At 43.7% G+C, this 23,154-nt stretch overlaps 1 protein-coding gene across 1 annotated transcript in view; it reads left to right on the plus strand.

The window, feature by feature from the left end:
• The window catches only part of LOC105920222 (dynein heavy chain 9, axonemal), a 211,752-nt gene that overhangs the window by 129,917 nt on the left and 58,681 nt on the right, over window positions 1–23,154 (plus strand). Inside the window, exons 53-58 of the mRNA XM_036142589.1 lie at window positions 6,619–6,813; window positions 8,428–8,547; window positions 15,668–15,856; window positions 15,948–16,183; window positions 16,282–16,404; window positions 17,482–17,686. Of these exons, the coding sequence (XP_035998482.1) occupies window positions 6,619–6,813; window positions 8,428–8,547; window positions 15,668–15,856; window positions 15,948–16,183; window positions 16,282–16,404; window positions 17,482–17,686 (1,068 nt within the window). The remainder of the gene's footprint in view (window positions 1–6,618; window positions 6,814–8,427; window positions 8,548–15,667; window positions 15,857–15,947; window positions 16,184–16,281; window positions 16,405–17,481; window positions 17,687–23,154) is intronic.

Raw genomic sequence — 23,154 nt, forward strand, 5'->3', positions numbered from 1 at the left:
CGTCCAGCCCTAGCATGTACTTGTTTTGCACTTTATCAAGCCCTCATGACCCCAAAGTGCTCTACTCTATATTCCATCATTCACCCATTCACCCTTTCTGAAAACCATTTTATGTGGTGCCCCAATTTTCTCACGTGAGTTTATCCAATTTTTTTATTTCTATTTTAACCTGAATGTAATCTTCCATTGTGGCTACCTTTTGCTAATATTAAACTTGCATGCTGATTTTACTGGTATATGTAGGATTATTGAATATTCTATACGCCGTATTTGCTTGACATCTAAAGCCCATATGGGACGTCTTTCCAATTAATCTCTCAGCAGCAAAGTGTGCTGAATAAAGTCTTAATGAGCACACCAGTCAGTCTTTCTCCAGAGTCCCTGCAGAATTCTTACCGAGTCAGATCTCGTAACATTTAAATGTCACTTTTACCCCCGTCTCATGTCTGCACTGCATGGTTTTCATCCACGTTAATGTGTTAGTTATAGCATGCGGGGGAGGCTCACATGTGAAATTAATTTTGCTGTTCAAATTGCGCTTCAAGATATTGTGAGCATCAGTTTGTCATAACACTGACAGTCAACATCAGCACCAAATTGTTTTTTCAACAGATTGTTGAATAAACAGAGTAATCGTGTGCTATTTTACAGTTTTCCTCAATATGAGAAAGGATCAGAAAAGACAAAAGATTTCCCAAATCGCAATGGACAAAGGTCTCCGAAACAATGCTAGGCATACAATATTAGCATATTTAAAGTGTATTACACAACTCTAACTTTTCAGGGAATTAGGAACACTAAAAAAAGTGAACTTCTAATCGTTACACTTCGCCTTGGTGTAGTGAGCTTTCTATCCTCCAGTTCTGTGTTGTATGCTGATTCTGTCACGAATCGGAGCAGAGGACCCAGAATTCAGCCAGACCAGCAAAGGTTCAGATCAGGTTCTTTATTAACAAAAGCAAAACAGGGAAAAAAGCCAAAAAGACCGTCAAACAAAAAGACGGCACAAAAATAAACAGAGTAACGGGGCAGGCACGGCAGGAACAGGCAAAACAGGATGGCTCAGGTTTCTGGAGACAAGGGGGTCAAAAATCCAAAAGCAAACCATAACAGAAAGTTGCAAGAGGGAAAACTCACCCATACTCAACAAGACGACCTGGCACTGATGTCTGGTCTCAACAGTTTATATGGAGGTGGAAGCAGGTGAAACCGGTGAGAAGTGATTGCAGCAGGGGTGGAGTTAGGCAGGTGTGCAGAATAAGTAATTAGACCAGACATCAGTGCTGAGGCTCAAAACAAGAACAGATCAGACAAATATAATAGCTGACAGAAACAAACTACACACACACGATCTAATAAAGAACAAAACAACCCTGAAGTACAAACCTAAAACAGAAAATAAAGCTAAGACTAAAACTGATGACAAAACAGGATAAACTAACAGTAAACAAGAACCTAGACAAGACAAACTCAAAGCAACCAGAGAACCTAAGGAAGGAGGGCAAAATACCTTAAACATAAACCAGAACGTGACAGAGCCCCTCCCTTAAGGGCGGATTCCAGACGCCCTAAAACAAGACAGACTAGACCGGGTGGGTGGAGGGAGGTACTGGACGGAGGGCCAGAGTCAAAACAAAAACAACCCAAACCGGGCGAAAGTCGAAAAACAAAAAACAAAGAGTCTGATGGGCATCCTGAACGACGGCCCCGACGAGTCAGGTTCTCCGGCGGGCGTCTCGGACGACGGCCCCGGCGTGTCTGGTTCTCCGGCGGCGTCCCGGACGACGGCCCCGGCGTGTCTGGTTCTCCGGCGGGCGTCCCGGACGACGGCCCCGGCGTGTCTGGTTCTCCGGCGGGGCGTCCCGGACGACGGCCCCGGCGTGTCTGGTTCTCCGGCGGGCGTCCCGGACGACGGCCCCGGCGTGTCTGGTTCTCCGGCGGGCGTCCCGGACGACGGCCCCGGCGTGTCTGGTTCTCCGGCGGGCGTCCCGGACGACGGCCCCGGCGTGTCTGGTTCTCCGGCGGGCGTCCCGGACGACGGCCCCGGCGTGTCTGGTTCTCCGGCGGGCGTCCCGGACGACGGCCCCGGCGTGTCTGGTTCTCCGGCGGGCGTCCCGGACGACGGCCCCGGCGTGTCTGGTTCTCCGGCGGGCGTCCCGGACGACGGCCCCGGCGTGTCTGGTTCTCCGGCGGGCGTCCCGGACGACGGCCCCGGTGTGTCTGGTTCTCCGGCGGGCGTCCCGGACGACGGCCCCGGTGTGTCTGGTTCTCCGGCGGGCGTCCCGGACGGTGGAACGAGACCCTCAGAGGCCAACGCCTGGAGAGAGAGAGAACAAAAACTGGCGCAGGACTAAAGGCTACCGGAGGTGCCGAACTACAGGCTGATGAGGGAGCCTGGCTACAGGCTGCTACACACAGAGCCTGGCTACAGGCTGCTACTGACAGAGCCTGACTACAGACGACTAAAGGGGGCGCCTGACTACAGGCGACTAAAGGGGGAGCCTGACTACAGGCGAGTGGAAAGGGAGCCTGGCTAATAGCTACGGGTGGCGGCGCCTGGCTAATAGCTACGGGTGGCGGCGCCTGGCTAATAGCTACGGGTGGCGGCGCCTGGCTAATAGCTACGGGTGGCGGCGCCTGGCTAATAGCTACGGGTGGCGGCGCCTGGCTAATAGCTACGGGTGGCGGCGCCTGGCTAATAGCTACGGGTGGCGGGGCCTGGCTACAGGCTTCGGGCAGGGCCTGGCTACAAGCTTCGCACAGGGCCTGGCTACAAGCTTCGGGCAGGGCCTGACTACAGGCTTCGGGCTGCAGTGCTTTGAAGCTACGGGGAGCTGGCACTGGAGACGGTGCGCTAAAGCTACGGGGAGCTGGCACTGGAGACGGTGCGCTAAAGCTACGGGGAGCTGGCACTGGAGACGGTGCGCTAAAGCTACGGGGAGCTGGCACTGGAGACGGTGCGCTAAAGCTACGGGGAGCTGGCACTGGAGACGGTGCGCTAAAGCTACGGGGAGCTGGCACTGGAGACGGTGCGCTAAAGCTACGGGGAGCTGGCACTGGAGACGGTGCGCTAAAGCTACGGGGAGCTGGCACTGGAGACGGTGCGCTAAAGCTACGGGGAGCTGGCACTGGAGACGGTGCGCTAAAGCTACGGGGAGCTGGCACTGGAGACGGTGCGCTAAAGCTACGGGGAGCTGGCACTGGAGACGGTGCGCTAAAGCTACGGGGAGCTGGCACTGGAGACGGTGCGCTAAAGCTACGTGGAGCTGGCACTGGAGACGGTGCGCTAAAGCTACGTGGAGCTGGCACTGGAGACGGTGCGCTAAAGCTACGTGGAGCTGGCACTGGAGACGGTGCGCTAAAGCTACGTGGAGCTGGCACTGGAAGCGTTGCTTTAAAGCTGCGGGGAGCCGGCACTGGAAGCGTTGCTTTAAAGCTGCGGGGAGCCGGCACTGGAAGCGTTGCTTTAAAGCTGCGGGGAGCCGGCACTGGAAGCGTTGCTTTAAAGCTGCGGGGAGCCGGCACTGGAAGCGTTGCTTTAAAGCTGCGGGGAGCCGGCACTGGAAGCGTTGCTTTAAAGCTGCGGGGAGCCGGCACTGGAAGCGTTGCTTTAAAGCTGCGGGGAGCCGGCACTGGAAGCGTTGCTTTAAAGCTGCGGGGAGCCGGCACTGGAAGCGTTGCTTTAAAGCTGCGGGGAGCCGGCACTGGAAGCGTTGCTTTAAAGCTGCGGGGAGCCGGCACTGGAAGCGTTGCTTTAAAGCTGCGGGGAACAGGTACTGGATGTGTTGCTTTAAAGCTGCAGGGAGCCAGCACTGGGGGCTGGGCTTTAAAGCTGTGGGGAACCGGCACTGGAGCTGAAATAGAGGGTGGGTCCTCCAAGACCCCTTCTTGGGGCTTGGGCAGAAGCGGTTCCTCCTGGAACCCTTCGTCGCCAGCTTGCGGCGGACCCCCCTGGGTCTCCTCGGCGCCCGCTGGCGGCGGACCCCCCTGGGTCTCCTCGGCGCCCGCTGGCGGCGGACCCCCCTGGGTCTCTTTAGGAGACTTGGGGAGAGGCGGACCCTCCAGGGCCCCCTCTGGAGACTTGGGGAGAGGCGGACCCTCCAGGGCCCCCTCTGGAGACTTGGGGAGAGGCGGACCCTCCAGGGCCCCCTCTGGAGACTTGGGGAGAGGCGGACCCTCCAGGGCCCCCTCTGGAGACTTGGGGAGAGGCGGACCCTCCAGGGCCCCCTCTGGAGACTTGGGGAGAGGCGGACCCTCCAGGGCCCCCTCTGGAGACTTGGGGACCGGTTGTTGCTGAGCTGACTTGACCGATCGCCGGCCAGAAGAGCTTGAGACCAAGCTCACAGAGGCAGGACCAGGAACGGAAGCAATAACCGGACCAGCTGCTCGCCTGCGTTTCTGGCGGCGGGCTGTACTGCTGCAGAGGTGGTTGCGTCTGGGACCGACACCGGGAGGGCAAAATGCCAGCCGTGATCCTTTAAACGAGGCACCTAAGACGACCTCAGGTAAGCGCCTGACATCCTCCTCTGTCCCAAACAAAGCCCAAGTGTCCATCATAATCTTGAGTCCTGATAGCAAACTCGGTGTCAGGTCCATGGTGGGGAAAAACAACAAAAAAGTGAACGTGTTGGTCTGGCGATGGGTCCTATGTGTGGCCAGGTCGTTCTGTCACGAATCGGAGCAGAGGACCCAGAATTCAGCCAGACCAGCAAAGGTTCAGATCAGGTTCTTTATTAACAAAAGCAAAACAGGGAAAAAAGCCAAAAAGACCGTCAAACAAAAAGACGGCACAAAAATAAACAGAGTAACGGGGCAGGCACGGCAGGAACAGGCAAAACAGGATGGCTCAGGTTTCTGGAGACAAGGGGGTCAAAAATCCAAAAGCAAACCATAACAGAAAGTTGCAAGAGGGAAAACTCACCCATACTCAACAAGACGACCTGGCACTGATGTCTGGTCTCAACAGTTTATATGGAGGTGGAAGCAGGTGAAACCGGTGAGAAGTGATTGCAGCAGGGGTGGAGTTAGGCAGGTGTGCAGAATAAGTAATTAGACCAGACATCAGTGCTGAGGCTCAAAACAAGAACAGATCAGACAAATATAAATAGCTGACAGAAACAAACTACACACACACGATCTAATAAAGAACAAAACAACCCTGAAGTACAAACCTAAAACAGAAAATAAAGCTAAGACTAAAACTGATGACAAAACAGGATAAACTAACAGTAAACAAGAACCTAGACAAGACAAAACTCAAAGCAACCAGAGAACCTAAGGAAGGAGGGCAAAATACCTTAAACATAAACCAGAACGTGACAGATTCCTCCTTATGGTAACAACTTTCATCAACATCTTTGCAAGGTGAAATTTTTTTAATGATGATCTGACTTTGATCTTGTGTTCATCATAAATTCATGAGAGCATCCCTACAAAGACTTGTCCACCGTTTTGCTCATGTTAGACCTGCCTTCATTTTTCTTTTTAGAAATTAAAAAGAAATACTTTTAGACCACAGGAGGGCCAGTAATGTATAAATTGTAAACATGATGGATGCGAGTAGTTCTAATGCACTCAAGAGAAAAGAAATATCCTTCAGATGAAAAGAGATTTAAAAAAAATCATATGCCAACACACCTGTGCATGATTTTGCAGGAGTTTTTTTTTTTGCAGAAGGGGGCTAATATGCAAAGTTATCAGGTTGGAGGTTGGGTTCTCCTTTGTCTTTGACCACAACATCTGGCCTAGCATTCCCCTTATGTCCTACTGCAGTTCCTCAAACTGTTATTTCTCATTGCCGCAAAGACAATCTTCTCTTCAAGCTGCCTCTGCTTGTTATAAATTGTTTGGCCCTATAGATACGGCCATGTTCTACACATGTGACCTCACCTTAAATGGTTTTCCAATTGTCTTGAAGGAGTTCCCAGAGGTAGTAATAAAAATAAAGGCAAACCATTGTAAGAGAAGGTAAGTCAAAATTAGACTGGTAGAGTGTATATGTCCTGTTTTACCGGCTCTTACCATTCGACCATGATAAAAGTGAGAGTCCATGCTTAATTTAAGTCATTACGTCATTATTTAATATTTCTATTAGGTTTAGGTGATTGTATTATATGTATTTCAATGTAAATTCTGTAAAGCACCAATGTCTTACAGTACATGAGTGACAGGGTTAAGATATTATTTACACACTAATACTAATCACTCCTGTTTTATAAAGTTAAAATATGAACTGCAGAGGAGTTTAAACTGGGAGGTGCCCAAAGATGCTGGGAATATGCAAGCGTTAAGAGATAATACCACCACCAGACTCCAATTTAGTCCTCCTTACCAAGGCCAGTTCGGAGGTAGATTTGTACCTTGGTACTTTAATCTAGCTCTAGTTCCTGTAGAGAAAACAACACGAGGAAAATAATAGCTCCAGAAAATGATTTTGCTTCCTGCAAAAGGTTCTTAATGAGGAAATGTAACTTGTGCCAAGTTTACCCATTCACTGTGTGTACCGGCATGTACTTTTGTGCCTATGTAATGACATACGTATAATTGAAGTTGCAGACCAACACAGGGTGTTACACCGTTTTAAACCATTGCATGTTCATCTGTTCTGGTGCTCTCCAGGATCCAGAGTTTCAGCCAGACCTGGTGGCCTCCAAGTCTTACGCAGCCGCGGGTTTGTGTTCCTGGGTTCTAAGCATTGTCAAGTTCTACGAGGTTTACTGTGAGGTAGAGCCCAAGCGCCAGGCTCTAAGCAAAGCCAACGCTGACCTGGCTGCTGCACAAGAGAAGCTCACGGTCATCAAGAGCAAGATCACTGTAAGTTGGAGTAATGTAGGAAATTAGAAGTTGATTTTAAAACATTGCTTGAAAGCATAGAATCAATGTCTTTTCCAGGTCTGAATAAGACTGGAAAACTTTGTTTCGTGTCCCATTTTGTTCCCTTCTTTGCTTCCTTTTGTCCTTCTCTGTCCCTAATGCCTCACTTTGTCCCTTTGTCTCTTTTTTCATGTTCTTCTTCACTTTTCTTTCTCTCCTCTTCCCTACTTATATCTTGCCATTCCTTCCATCCCTTTTAAGTATTTTCCTTTTTCTGGCCCTGTGTACTTCCATCCTTACGTTTTACCTTTTATTCATTCCTTCCTAAGGTCCTTTCCATTATTGTCTTCCCTTGTGTACTTCCACCATTCCTTGTAACCATCCTTTCTCACTTTCTCATGACCTTAATTTCCTCCTTCATTTCTTGTACCTTTTATTTCATCCTTCCTTCTGTCAGTCTCTTGTTCTCACAGTTTCCACTTAAATATACCAGTGTAAAATTATCCACCATAATCTGTTGGGGATTTTGTTTTTGTATTTATAGTATAAAATGGGAGAAATTAACCACAAACTATGATTTTCTTTTTTTAATTTACATTAAAACATGTCAGGACCCTGACATGTAACGGAAGTTTGTTCTCAGAAACTTTTGGCATTAATGGTTGCAAATCATTGCTGTGATCCTTGAGGTATACTGGTATTTGCTTTTTCCATATCATCATTTTCTGTGAGTCAATATTCAGTGACAGGAGCTAAAAATCCTCCTAAACTTTCGTTTTGGCCTGACTGAGAGTTGAATAATGGCTTGTGAAAGGTAGACCTCGCTGCCTGATTTGCGAGACATCAGTGCGGATCCACAACTCCATCAAACCCTGGAGATATGCAGTATATTAAGAATCTGATGGAACAAAAATAAAATGGAAACAACCACAGGCTGTGTGAGCTCCAGCAGCAAACTCAGGATATGAACTATTTTATCAGCCTTTGAGTGACAGTTGACACACAAGCTCTTCCAGTAATTCCACACCACCAGCATCCCATCAATACAAAGCTGGTGTAAGTGCTATAAAAGGCTTTTGCCGGTCATTAATCTAAAACCAAATCCAGCCCCGCCTCCTCGCACCGTTAATGAAAGCAGCTGTAAATAATTGTTGCTCAGCGGTATTTGACATTCAGCTCATGAGAGGTCCAGAGAGCCCGAGCGCATGGTAAGGCCTGTGACACCAGGGCAGATGCGGCTGCTTACATCAAAACCTGCAGAGTGCAGAGCGTCGGCTGTTAATAAGATCCAGCATGACTTCTCGCTGTCGTTTTTTCAGCCGTCAGATCGCCTGAGCAGAGTAGCTTTTAGAGCCAAGGGGAATTAGCAACCCTCAAGCTAATCTACTGAACCTGTGTGCTTTTCCACTGATTAATCCTGTTTGTCCTTGTGCTAATTGCTTCCATATGCCAAATAAATCCAAAAAAGAGGGAAGTTTTACCCAAGTCCCCCCTCCCCCCAATAGTTACTTTCATGAGCCCTTCTTATTGATATTTTACTTGGCTACACAGCAATAATAAGTGCCTAATGTGATATTTCTTTCTCTCGTGTGTGTGTGTTTTTGGTCTTTTCAGTATCTTAATGAGAACCTGGCCAAGCTCACGTCAAAGTTTGAGAAAGCCACTGCTGACAAAGTCAAGTGCCAACAGGAAGCAGAGTCGACGGCGCGCACCATTTCACTGGCCAACCGCCTGGTGAGTGGGACCACTGCAGGATAATGCAAAGCACAGGCTAACCAGTAACTTAACAAACGCACTTTGTTTTCTTTTTCCCTTGCATTATATGTACGTGTAAAGCTACACAAATAGTCCCCACACAATGCAAAGGTATTCACACACCTTGAAAATTTTGTCATGTTTCAACCACAAACTTGAATGTGTTTTATTGAGATTTTATTTGATAGTCCATAGTGGCAGATACTTGTGAAGTGGAAGAAAAATGTTTCATGGTTTTTTTTTTTTTTTTTTACCAAAAGAAAAAAAAAAAAAAATGAAAGTGTGTCACACATTTGTATGCATCCCCTGAGTTGCTCAACCAACTTTCAGATTTCTTCTGTGATAATCCTCTACCAGCTTGCCTCATCTAGGGACTCATTTTTATTTAGTTATTTTTGCTAAGTAGCTTGTGCTCTGCCAAGTTGGATTGAATGCATGTGTGAACACAAGTTTCAAGTCTTGTCGCAGATTTTCATTTGGACTTACGGTACTGCTCAGAAGTCGGAGCCAGGTATGAAAAAAAAGGCAATAAACAAAGAATGGTTTTCACAATGGGGAAGACAACAGTTTATTTTCATCAATTAGCAAAATACAGTGAATGAACAGAAGACTGATCCAGATAAAATCAATATAGTGGTGTGAACACCCTGTGCCTTCAAGACAGTATCAACTCTTCTAGGTACATTAGCACGCAGTTTCTGAAGGACCTTTGCTGGCTGAATGTTTTGGGTCGTTGTTCTGGTGCAGTATAAATTTGGGGCCAGTCATACTCCTCCCTGATGATATTAGACGGTAGATCAGTATCTGCCCGTAGGTCTTAACGCTGAGGACACCATTAACCCTGGCCAAATCTCCAACTCTAAACCTGTGAGGAACCTCCACAATGCTTCAAACTGTGACTTTTCAGTCCAGAGCTGCACCTACCATGTTTTCTTCCTCTGTTGACTCGCTTGACCTTGTTTCCGTGTTGGAGGTACGGCTTTTTGGCTGCAACTATTCCGTATAGACCACGTCTGGCCAGACTTGTTGGACAGCAGGTCTTTGTAGCTGGGTCCCACTGGTGTCTGCCAGTTCAGAGCTGATTGGCCCTGCCAGACATCTTTTGATTTCAAAAGGGAAATAAGCTTTTGAAATTTGAAAAGCTTGTCATCTGCTGCACCCAAATTTCTTGGTCAGCAACTGCGTCTTTGACCCTCCACATTACCAGTTTCTTTGTCCTTGAACAGCACATCTTGACACATCAGTCTGTTTTAAAAATGTCTGGGAAAGACCTTGACTAAGCAGTTTAGGGACCCTGTGTGTTGTTGCTGTGTCCAGTCTTACCATAATGCATAACCTGTGACTTGAAACTGTATTCCACAACCTCCCCTTGTTTGCGACGTTTGGTGGTTCATCAACCAGTTTCAAGCCTCCTCCACAAATGTTTGTGTCTCAGTGTATGACTGTCCCGATGCATTTCAATAATCAATAATTATTGACTGTGTTTCAGCCTACACGGGAGATTGATGAGCATTAGCACCTGTTTTATTTAACTGTTCGTACGTCTGGCTACAATCCTGGAGAATCCCTGGCTTTTTGCATGTGTGTCTATGCTGCTTTGAAGGCAAAGGGAAGTAACACCAAATATTGATTTGATTTAGATTTGTCTTTTTTTCCCTCACTGTAAATTATGTATTAGTTTACAGCATTTTTTTAAATACCTGCCTTAAACCTTTGCACAGTACTATATGCTCGGACTTTCACTGGGCCTTTATAAACACTAGGATATGCTTTGATCTAAACCATTGCATTGTAGCTCTGCTTATATATTTAGGGTTGCTTTTTTTGCAGGTAGGTGAACCTTTATAGCCTCGTGAGACCATCCTGATCTCGCGAGCTTTCAAGGTTTCACTCGCAGATCAGTCTGGATACTCTCCGTTGAAGAAAATTTGGAGCCGTTCACCAAACGAACGTCCAATCAGCGTTGGCTTTGAGGCGGGTTGAGGTGTGACGCAACGGGAAGCGCGTCAGTTCAGTCTTAACAGCATGGCGGCTTCAGCCGATGAAACTAGCGTTAGCGTGGCTATCGAGCAAGTTTTATCGGAATTACAGAGTATTTCTTTGCTGAGCTAACGAGCCTTTACCTGCAGCAGCAAGAGTAGCTTGGCTTGTGGTTGTGTTTTCGTCGTCGCTCTGTTACGAGCGACGACGAATCTGATTGGTTCATTTGGCCCGTCTATCACCAACATAGGCCAATCAGCTAACCAGTATTTTCGCCCCTTCCCAAAATTACTTCAACGGAAGGTTTCCAGATGGATATGCGGAGCAAATCTATCTGGCGGCGTCAGGTAAGAACCTTTACCCCTCCACCTATATCCCGACCCATCTCTTGTGGTACCTGGTCTTTATGATGTTTTTTTAATGAACTGCTGAGGTTTTCTTAGGACACTTCTTAAGTCTTTTATTATGATGAAGTTATACATAAGTGTATAAACAGTTGGTTGCACTGCGTTTTATTTTTTTGCCGCATTAGAGTAAAGAGAGCTGTATACAGCTACATACTAGACTTTTTTTGACAAACATTTTTACATGTTTCCTTTTTGCTCCTCTTCACAATTATGTATCCCTCTGTGTCTGTCTCTCACACAAATTTCCAACAGAATACATTAAAGCTTAGGGTTGTACTGTAGTAAAATGTTGAATGGTTCAGTGGTTCTGAATACTTTTCAGGGGCCTTTCACAGTATTCCTGCTCTACCGGCATTGACATCGTTTTTATGAAAACGTGTATCACATTTCGCCTGGACCACATTGTAGTTCCCATTGTGTCATATATTCTTTTATTTTGAAAGGACATTGGGTCTCCATCTGTGACCATCTTTGTTACCAGGGGCCAATTTCCAGGGTTTCCTGGAAATACAGTTTACAAGTACAGCTCAAACAATCTGAATTTTATGAAAAATGTTCAACATGTCTTGTCACTCATTTCAGAAAGGTAAACTGATATACTATATTGATTTATTACACAATGTGAAATATTGAATGCCTTTATTTATTGTCATTTGATAATTATCGTTTACAGAAGATGAAAACCCAGAATTCAGTGTCTTGGAATATTTGAATATTGTGAAATAAATGTATAGCATAATCTCTGAAAGTTTAGTGGAAGGAAAAATTTTTTTGTGTTTTCAGATCAAGTAAAGTTTCCATTTTATTCAGTAATCAAGGTCTCAGAGTCTGGAGTAAGAGTGGAGAGGCACATGATCCACTCTGCCTAAAGTCCAGAGTGACGTTTCCAGTCAGTGATCATTTGGAGTACCATGTCATCTGCTGGTGTTGGTCCACTGTGTTTCCTGAAACCAGGAAATTATAGAGTACCCGATGCTTCCCTATGATCTTAGCATCTCGTGGAGATGCTGTTTTCATTTTCCAGCAGGACTTGGCATCTGCCAAAGGTACCAAAAGCTGGTTCGATGACCATGGTGTTACCGTGCTTGCTTGGCTAGCATGCTGACCCGATCTGAACCCCATAGAAAATCTATGAGGCATCGTCAAAAGGAAGATGAGAGACACCAGACCCAACTATGCAGAGGATCTGAAGGCAGCTATCAAAGCAATCTGGGTTTGCTCACACAGCTCAGGCTGAGTCCCTCCATGCCATGCCACACTGAAGCAATAATTCTAGCTGAAGCAGGTCCAACAGAGTATTCAGTGCATAGAAATGAACACACTTTTCAAAAGCCTAGTATTTTTGTTTAAATGGTCTACTTTTTTTCAATTTTGAATAATATAATTTTGCTAGGGCTGGGCAACAATTAAAATATTTAATCGCGATTAATCGCATAATTTGCCTGATTAATCATGATTAATCGCATTGTATTTACAAACTCCAAGAATGAATTTAAAAGTACTGTAAAGAGCACTTTTATTTTAATGTTGTGCTGCCATATGAACAAAAGTGTTGTAACATTTGTAGCACTTATCAGTAACACATTTAGTGTAAAGCTCAATTTAAACATGTAAAACAAAAAATAGCAATAAAAATAAATTAAAGCTTATTGCCACTGACAGGGAATTCTCTTTATGGGGAAAAAATCTACCAAAAACAGACAATTTCTGAGGTAACAGCAGGGAGCAGCATTACCATTTTATGTTCAATACCAAAGTTTAACTTGGCAGTTACAACTAACTTGTTTCTGTCATATTCGATGCAGTGAACTTTAAACTGAAATGCTTGCTAACCTGATATGCTTGCATGTTTATTTGACGTTAACACGCGGTTTTTTGTTGTTGCTTTCTCGCGTGCATATAGTGAATGGCAGGGAAAAACATGCAAAAACACATGGATACTTTGAAACGCGAAGCGACTTCACCGACGGCGTCGATGCAGACCTCTCTCCGCTCCGTACAAAACTTGTTCCGTTCGCCAACTCACCGCCTCGCCTAAGCAAATTCCTGCGGGAAACACCGCCTTCCCCATGTCGGCTTTGTTTTTTTCCGGGCAGCACCTTTCTTCCTCTTTGAATCCGAGGTTTGGCTGACAGCGAGGTTATTGCCGCATTATCGCCACCTACTGTTCTGATTCAAACCCCTACACCGCAGCAACAGACCTTCACAAAATAAAAGCATGTGAGCAACATGCGTTAATGCGCGTTAAAGTAAATATCGCCGTTAATAGTCTAATGAATTAACGCGAAATTAACGCGTTAACTTGCCCAGCCCTAAATTTTGCATGACAGAATTCAAGCTATTTATCTCTGAGCAATAATACTCAAAACTAAAAGGATTAAGGCTTGGAAAATGTAATGTGGAATGTATGAGTTTCAGTTCCTGAAGTGAGTGACAAGAAATATTGAAATTTCTTTCACATGTAAAACTTAACTTACAATACTCTTTTTTTCAACTCCACATACTGTCCCTGCTTGTCAAGTCAAGGGTATTTATATAACAGCAGCAAGGCGGTTCTACATTTATCCACATGCATACACCAACCTCACCTCAATCATTTAGTAGTTTAGTGCAGTATTCTGTCCATGCAGTATCATTTTGTTCATACATTCTTTAAAAAACAGAACCTAGCATGAACACAGAGACATGCTATCCACCAGAGATGAGATAGTGACTCATTCCACTGCTAAGTCTCTCACTTGTTGACTGATATCCTGCTTACTGTCTTCGTTTAATTTAAAATGAGAAACTGGTACATGAAGCCAGTGTTTTGCTCCTGTGATGCTGGACCCTGCTCGGCCTTCTTCATAGCCGTATACAGTGTAGTGTACAGTCTCTGAATTGGTAGCATGCTTTAAGAAGGCCTAGAGTGGGCGTTCTACCTCAGTAGTCAAGGGACTTGCCAAGAGTACCATAGAGAAAACAAAAAATTTAAATAGGAATAATAGCTAGAATGGATGTTGATTAATGAGTGTAGTATTTATAAATGTTTTTTTTAGGTGGAAATGAAATTGGAATACTTACTGTGACTGATTAGACTGAGGACTGCATGGTGGTACACTTATTAACAATGCTGCCTTGCAGCCAAGGGGTTTGCTTACCCACCTGGGTCTTTTCTGCACAGTGTGCATATCCCCCCTTGCTGCGTGGGTTGTCTCTAGGTGCTTCTGCTCCATCCCCAGTTCATAAACCCAATTTTTGGACAGTGATCTTCCCTCACAAGGGAACCTGACCACATGAAAGAACCACCTCGTCTTACTTCTTTCAAATCAGAAGAGCAACATCTCCATACTCCAAGCTCCCTCCTGATGACGGAGATTCTCAATCTGTCCCTAATGCTTAGCCGTCACTTGTATCCAGGATATTTTTCTTTCAGTCATGCTAATATCTTATAATAGCTGAGAGTTGGAATGTAGCCAGAGTGATAGATCAAAAGCTTTGCTTTGTGGCTCTGCTCCGCTAGTGCTCTGGAGTCTGTTTCTCAAAAGATTTGGCCGGGATCAGAGTTAGAAGCACAGGTCTAATCATTCAGGCCCGTGACAACTCAGTGTTTTGCTACAGAACACAATTAGCATTATAAAGCCCGGCCTGTCACATTGGTTCTGGTACCTCCTGTCAAACTTAAAGGACTCCAGATGAATTTAATCAATAAAGATGAAGGCTTAATAATCCAGTTTAGATGATTAAATGGGTCTTGATGTATTACTGTTACACTGAAGATCATATTCTTTGCTCAGATGGTATTTGACTGACAAGACTTTTACTATGATAAAGATTTTTGAGCTATTTGGGGTTTTTTTTGATTTTCATATGTCTAGTATCAGTTTAACAAGATACAGGGTGCAACTAAGATATGTGGTGTCTAGAAATGTCAGCATGTACATAAGTGATTGTAAATATTAAACAGGGACAACTTGTATGTATTGTATTAGTATTAGTGGAAAGAGTACAGTGGACGTGTCTGCTGTTATAAGCATTTACACTGAACTGTCTACAAAGCCTTCGTCTGGTGGGACCGTCTCGCTTGATGTCGACAGCGTATGCATTCCCACATAGCCACAGTATTTACTTAAATCCCACCATCATCCAGCTCTGTGTGGATCCACTGCTGACGACAGCAAAACAAAAAAAGATGACTGTTGACAGTGTTAGCACAGTAATCTAAATTATTCAGAGAAAGCTTTCAAAAGGCCTGACAGGAGCAACAAAAGAAGGGAAAGGTTGTGCTAATCTGCTAGTCGGTCCAGATTATCAATGCAAATGCACTCCGTCTCCCGAAGTGCACATTGTTTCCGCGGAAGGCTGCTGAGTTTACAGGATACGTGTGAAAGCGTTCGGCCTCTCAAGTTCGGGAGAGATAAGATATTAGCGTGAGCTGTTTTCATCAGTGGAGGGAAATTGGATTATTGCAGCAGGAGGAAGTGGAGGTGTTGGAACATGAGCCGAAATGTTATAAGGGAGATGGAAACCTAATAAGAAAAAAAAAAAAAAGGAGTTGAAGGTTGCGAATCATTGTTGTGGTTGGATATTCGTGGGTCGGCGCATCAGCAGCGGCGTACGTACATTAATTTAGCTTTGATTTGACAGAATCTCTTTAGTGGGTATGCTGAGGAAGAGGAAGTTGCAGTGGGAGGAAAAAAATATAAATATTCCGCTCTGTGCTTGGATTCCAGGTGGGTGGTCTTGCGGCTGAAAATGTCCGATGGGCTGAAGCCATAGAAAACTTTAGAAGACAGGAGAGGACATTGTGTGGGGACGTCCTCCTCATCACTGCCTTCATCTCCTACTTGGGCTACTTCACCAAACCCTACAGGCAACATCTGATGGAGAACTGCTGGAGGCCTTACCTCAGTCAGCTGAAGGTGTGTGGATCCCATTTACAGATACTACACATAACTTTTATTGGAAGGATAAAAAGTGGATCGTCAAATTTGCCAACATTTTTGGTACTAGGTTCCCATTCCAGTGACTGTAGACCTGGACCCTTTGACCATGCTCACCGATGATGCCGACATCGCAGCGTGGCAGAACGAGGGCCTGCCAGCTGACAGGATGTCCACGGAGAATGCCACCATTCTGACTTCCTGTCAGCGCTGGCCCCTCATCGTGGACCCCCAACTGCAGGGCATCAAGTGGATCAAAAACAAACACGGTGATCGCCTGCGGGTTACCCGCATCGAACAACGAGGGTGAGACATGCTTGGGTGGGGACATGGCGAACGTCTTTGCAGATGATAATGTGCAAAGAATGTTTATGTAGGAACCCCTGGATTTTTTGCCCTGAAAGGTATCTTGATGTAGTGGAGAGAGCGCTGGCAGCTGGTGACGTGGTTCTGATTGAAAACCTGGGGGAAACGTTGGATCCTGTTCTTGGGCCTTTGCTGGGGAGAGAAACCATCAAGAAGGGCAGGTGAGACTTTGAGACAGACATGATAAAAATTCAAAAATGTGTCATTTGGTTTTCCCCTATATGTCATGCTGTAATGTATTTTTAAAGTAAATAACCTGGGACCCCTTCCAATCAACCCATAATGGTCCAGTCTTTTTCTGACTATCCTGTCACGGACTTTAACATTTTATATCCTAACTGAAGCCTCTCAAGTCTGGAGCTGTTGGGATTTTTCGCAATTTCTCTGAGCTGACACTGATGTGTCGTCCATTGCTGGAAACTATGGCAACTGTCTCAAATGTTTTCCACTTGGGAATATCCTGTCACTCTGTCAAATTATAGAACACAACTGTTTGGATATGACCTTATAACTATTCCCAGATTGATGGACGGCAAAATTGGAGTCTTCACTGCTGATGTTTTTTCTGCCTTGGTATCGTTGTACCACAGATCTTCAAAGACGCAAAACTCCTGGTTCATAGACGCGGTCACACCTGTAGATTAATTAATTAATTGAACTTTATTGATCTCACAATGGAGAAATTCACTTCTGCATCTTAACCCATCCCCTTGGGGAGCAGTGGGCTGCCACTGTGCGGTGCCCGGGGAGCAATTGGGGGTTAAGGGGTTAAGGGTCTTGCTCAGGGACCCAGAATGGCAGCTTGTGGGAGTTGAACTCAGAACCTCTGGAACCAAAGCGCTGTGCTCTAACCACTAGGCCACCACTCGCCCCTGGTTACCAGTTGGTCAAACAGTAGCACTTGGCTGGACTTAGCTTTTTTACTACCAGTATTAGTATAAGTGACAATGTAAGTGATTTAGAAGAAAAAATCTGTTCTGAGACTTGCAATGCCCTTTTAGTTAACTGTTTTGCACTAATGGAGGCAAAATACCAACAGTCCTATCCTAATTGGATGATACACTAATTGGTTCCACATTTATTATACAAATATATGAAAACGTGACAGGCTTTAACACAGAAGAACGGTTCAAAGGTTTCTATTAATCACAAGCCCTTTGGTCGCCATTGGAGTGACTTTTTGATGCTGCCTATGTCCTGACATTCACACAGCGACTCTCAATGATCAAACATTTCAGGTATATAAAGATTGGAGACAAGGAGTGCGAGTACAACCCCGGTTTCCGTCTCATCCTACACACCAAGCTGGCTAGCCCTCATTACCAGCCGGAGCTGCAGGCCCAGTGCACCCTGATCAATTTCACAGTGACCAGAGACGGACTGGAAGACCAGCTGCTGGCTGCCGTGGTTAGAATGGAGAGACCTGACCTGGAGCAGCTGAAGGTAAGAAGAAGCAGAGGAAATCTACCTGAAAGTGTTGCACGACAAGGATGTTTTCAGAAATTGTCACAGAGATGTAAATGTGAACCTGAGCAGACGTGACCCACTCATCAGTTTTTGCCCGGAGGATAAACAACAATTCACGTTACACTACCTGAGATTTACTCCCAACATCTCCTCTGAGCTGATATGATTAAAGGAAACAGACAGGGAAGTGAGGGGCCTCCACAAAATGGGTATAGCACTCCTGCTTGTCATTATCCATCTTTAACGCAACATGTCAGGAAAAAAAAAATCAACAACGTCTGTCTCGAAACATCACAGGAGGCTGCGAGTCTGGGCTCTTTGATTCAAAGACAATCAGTCAGCGCCTTTGATTAACGCCTAGTTTATGTCTGATAATTATGAGGCTTACGGTGGTGTGGGTGTGCGCGCATAACATTGTGCGTATAAATAGTTGTGTGTATTTCCATGGCTTAAACATGAATATGGAGTCAATCGAAAATTAGATCTCCACTTTAAATATGCAAGGAATAATGTTTTTAAATTAGAAGTATTTTATGATTTTTTTTTTTTATCACTATTGCCTTTACTTTTACGGAGTCACATATAAGGCACAAGCATTTAACTAAAGCTGCAAAATGCCAAAAAATTAGAGCTGGATCCATACATTCAGCTCATAAGGTGAGACAGTATCTGAAATTAAGTTTCCAAGAAGGAGATTGGAATGCAGTATTTCTCTTTTTTTAAACAAAAACCCGTTTTTGTTTTGATAAGTAAAGTAAAAGGCTTCACAAATGACAGTGTGTTTTAAATAATTTAGAATCAGTGCAGATTGTCCAAGTTCAGGTCTAACTTCTACATAGATCGTGTGTTTTTGTTTTTTTGTAGTGTTCGATGTCACTAAAAAACACACACAAAAAAAAAGATCCTAAAAGAAGATGCTAAACGCGTGCTTTTGCAAGTAAAACAATTATCCAGTTCAGGTTTGATGACACTGGATTTTGACCAACAGACAATCAAATACAGTCCAGACTCGTGAAAATAATACAAACATAAAAAATATGTGGACTAACCCTGTGGTATAGCATCAGTAGAAAGCTATGAAGCAGATATTAATATTCACATTATTACCAGATAGCAGTTTTCTCATCATTTTCAAATATTTTTTTTGTGTCTGTCATCCCGGGTTTTTTTTTTTTTTTGCAACATGAACCAAAAATGTTGTGATACACGATAGTTGGGACTTTAACAATGCTAGTGTAGCAACTAGTTGAATGTCATCGATCTGGCTGCTTACAAGTCTTATTTGTTGACTTTGTCAACCCAACAAGGACAATGATTTCCTTATTCTACACCTCAAACCATCAGACACAAATATTTGCTTTAAAAGAACAGTGATCCTAAAACTGGGATCAGCACTGGTTTTTACAAGAATAAAGCAAACGGTTATGTTTTTTTTTTTTTTGGTGTTTTGTGTTTCTTTTATGTCTCTTTTTCTCATTTCCCTGTTGTCTATGTTCTATAGTGATTTCTATTTTAGTTAATTCCTCTCTGTATTAGTTCCATTGTTCCTTCTTCTGGTTTTTGGGCTTTTAGAATTATCTGATGAAGTTTTTCTTGCACTTCTATGTATGTCTGTTCAGCTTCTGTGTTAATTAGTGTCCACCCCTCAGCTCCTTGCTTTTTCTCTCTTTGTTTAAAGAGTATATACATTTTCTCCTGGGAACCCTTCCAATCAACCCATAACTGTTCAGTCTTTTTCTATCTATCCTGTCATGAAGTTTAACGGTTCATATCCAAATAGAAGCCTGTCAAGTCTGAGCAGGAGCTGTTGATTTTTGCAATTTCTCTGAGCTGACATTGATGTGTCGTCCACTCCTGGAAATATTGACTCAAATGTTTTCCACTTGGGAATATTCTGTCATGCTGTAAAGTTGTTGAACACAAACTGTTTGGATATGGCCTTAAAATTATTCCTTAACAAAATTAGATTATTCACTGTTGATGTTTTACTGCTTTGGTATTATACCACAGACCTTCAAAGATGGCAAACTTTCGGTTTATAGACATGGCTAAACCTGCAGATTATCAGTTAGTTAAATTACTTTGAATAGCAGCACCTGGCTAGACTTCACTTTTTTGTTTTACCACCAGGATTAGTATAAGTGGAAGTATTAAAAATTTGGAAAATAGTTCTGTTTGGAGACCCTGATTACCACACTGGCCTCAGTATATAAGCTCTTTTACTCACATTATCCTGTGCCAGATTCTCCTGTCACACCTCCTGTTGCACTGCATGTGACTGCCTATGTTCCCATTTGTGTTTCCCTTGTCTCCTCCTGTAAGTTGTTTGTTCTCCTCCACACCCACACAACATGACACAAACTAGAAAAAAGCTTATGGAATGGCGCTGTGAAAGAAACTACTTCAACTCTATTGTGAATATGGGGTCTGTGCCTAAACACTGCATGTGTGCCAGGAAACCAACCAATATACACCAACTATACCAGTTCTACATTGAAGAGTCTACATATATCCTGTTAGATTTATGCCAGAAGTTTATTAAGGACTACTAAAAGTGTGTAGTTAAAGTGGATCTTTCACCAGTATTTTTGTGGAAGTATGTATTTATTTCAGGTAATTTTTACTATGTTTAGACTGTAAGCAGAACCATTCATTGATCCTTAAATATGAACAAATAAGTTAAACAAGGGGGTAATGCCACAGCAAAAATGTAGCATATCCTGATGTAGCATAATGCTGAATTCCACACTATAGATCCCTGTAAGCATGCACTATTCAGAATGGGAGTGCATCAAAAGAAACATGCATACTTTAAAGGTGGTGATGAGCTCGATGGTCAACAAAATCCTCCTCTTTCGTCTCAGTTTTAAATCCATGTTCCATGAATGTTTCAATATGCCATCATACACAGCAAGGCAGAAAATGGTTTAACAGCAGCTTTAAAACTGTATTAACACCCAACCCCCTTTTACATTGTTTTCAGTCCTCATCTATCTTGGTAAATCAGTGGTGTAACTGTGGTGGGTCGGTCTCTATCACTTGGTGCTCATAAAAATGACCCAAAGACAGTAAAAACGTGTCTTAGACCTTGATTGAATATGACCTTTAGAAGGAGTTGTTGATAGTGAGATGGGTAAATGTGTTATTAAACTGGTGTAATGAGTGTGACATACTCTCTACACTGTCTACAATAGCACCAAGTTGTTGAGCAACTTGAAAAAGTAATGAGCACCGCATAGTTGTTATATCCAAAGTATGTGCCACAGCGTGAATGGTTGTAATTAAGGGAAACCTCTCTTGATCAAAGCTCCAATGCCTAACGATGCCTCTATGCCTTCTTATCCGCAATCTGCTCGTTTCATGTGAGTTGTTTGAAAATGGATTGGCCAATGGCGCTACTGTATCACACCAATTAGTCAACACATTGACACAGTTTCGTTGTTCCTAAAATGCGGCTCTTGTTAGTTGAACAGGGAATGGGAAGTCAGAAATCCCTCTTCACTCGGAACACGTCTGGCTGCTGCCGGTGTCGTGTAGAGATTAGAGCGGAAGATATCACAGGAACTCTGTTAACGTGTCGGGCAGATTTGCTCTAAGAAAATCTTATATGCTTTTTGTTGGTTTTTCTGGAGGTGACCTCTTTTTCGTCCAGCCTTGATGGGCGTTACTTCTATCAGACCTGTAACTGTAGGGTCGTCATCCATGGTCAAATCATCGTTTTTGACTAAGGGCAAGATGAAGAGGAGGAGGACGAAATGGCAAAATGCCAGAGATATTTTCAGCCTTATGTCCTCTCAGCAAAATCCAACGGAGTGAAATGGGATTTAATGATGCTTGTTTAATTAGCATTTCTCTCAGATCAAATGATACTGGGGGAAAAAAAACAAGATCTGGAACTCACTTATCATTTTAATTAACATGGAAACTTTGGGGGGGGGAGGGGTGTCGGAGTCTCTGTATACTCCTAGGCCTCCTCGTATCTGAACATGACCTGTAGAATGAAGCTCTGAATGGCTTTTTGTTGTCGGTAAACAACCCAGACTGATAACAATCATCGCAATGACAGAGGAGGGAAAATTGCCTGTACCTGTTTATATTCTTCCAATAACTCTGTGCCATTATACCTTTAATGAGGTTAGCGTTGCTGCTCAGGCATAAGATGATTGCTAGGTGAAAGAGCTCCTGTTTAACTGGGCCAAAGGAGGTATAAGAAGCTTAAAATGTCAAGATGCCTTTTTCCTGGCCTGTGCACAGGGTGCGTAGAGGGGGGTGTGTGTGTTTGTGTGAGGGTTGGGGGGGCATTCAGTATTTATCCTCATGGTGAACTTGTGCATGAATGCATTGTGTGTGTTTGCAGCAGACTAGCTTTTTCACAGACCTTCTGCATTAATGAGAGAAGTGTAATGCTCCGCTTCCTAAATTACCTTAACAGGGCCGCATCGTGGCACCCAGTAATCATTTGCCCAAAAAAATGATAGATGTAATATCTCATTTTAATACCAATTAGGGTGTTCTGCTGACTGGTTAATTGTTTGTTTTTCCCCAAGCTGGGGTAATTACAAGTACAATGTGCCAGAGGGAAGCTAATCGTTAAAAACTGACTCATTACTGCATCCACTTGGGAATGTTTTAGTGCCGAAAGCGTTCCCCCCCTCAAGAGCAGTGAGTGCAAACATGTAGAAGGTCACAGTTGGCTCTGTCCAGCACATGAAAAATAAAATAAAATAAATAACAACATTGTGATCATTTTCTGTCCCCTGCAGAGACAGACTTTGCTTCAAAAAAACTACACCAATTACATCCTGTTTGAAACTTTTAAAAATTCCTTAGGGGCCATTTTAGCACCTTTCAACTGCAACCTGGTTATTAACAACAGATTTAGACCATGTAATATTAACTCAGAAGCACAATACTTTTTTTTATAAAGGGATGTGAATTTGTTTCCATCCAAACAAAATGGAATTATTGTTTTAAAGATGGATCTCTTAATTCATCACCTCTTATAGCGCAATCTAATTACAGTGTGGGAAATACAGTACATATAATATTCTCTTTTGTTTGTTTTTGTTTTTATTATTATGTTTGCCTGCCAACAAATAAATTATTATTTTTAATGATAAATATGTATGAAGAAAATTAGCATATACATTATGTAAAAATATATATATATATTTGCATGTCGGGAAATTAGAACATTGTTAAAAGAGCAAAGATTTTGAGATTTTGAACTTGGTGGAACAAACATAACTGGAACAACTATAATTGGTAAGCACAATGAATTAAAGTTTTTTCACCAAGTTTGTAGATACCTCGTGAGGGTTTCTGAGGCACTAGTCTACAAATTACTCTACTTTTCAAGTTTCTTGGCTTGTAGTTAGAAGCTCAAAGCTGTGTGACCCTAGCTAGGCAATGATCCTAATGGGATTTTTTTAGCCACTCCATTG

Source organism: Fundulus heteroclitus, chromosome 10, assembly GCF_011125445.2.
Source record: "Fundulus heteroclitus isolate FHET01 chromosome 10, MU-UCD_Fhet_4.1, whole genome shotgun sequence".
NCBI lineage: Eukaryota > Metazoa > Chordata > Actinopteri > Cyprinodontiformes > Fundulidae > Fundulus > Fundulus heteroclitus.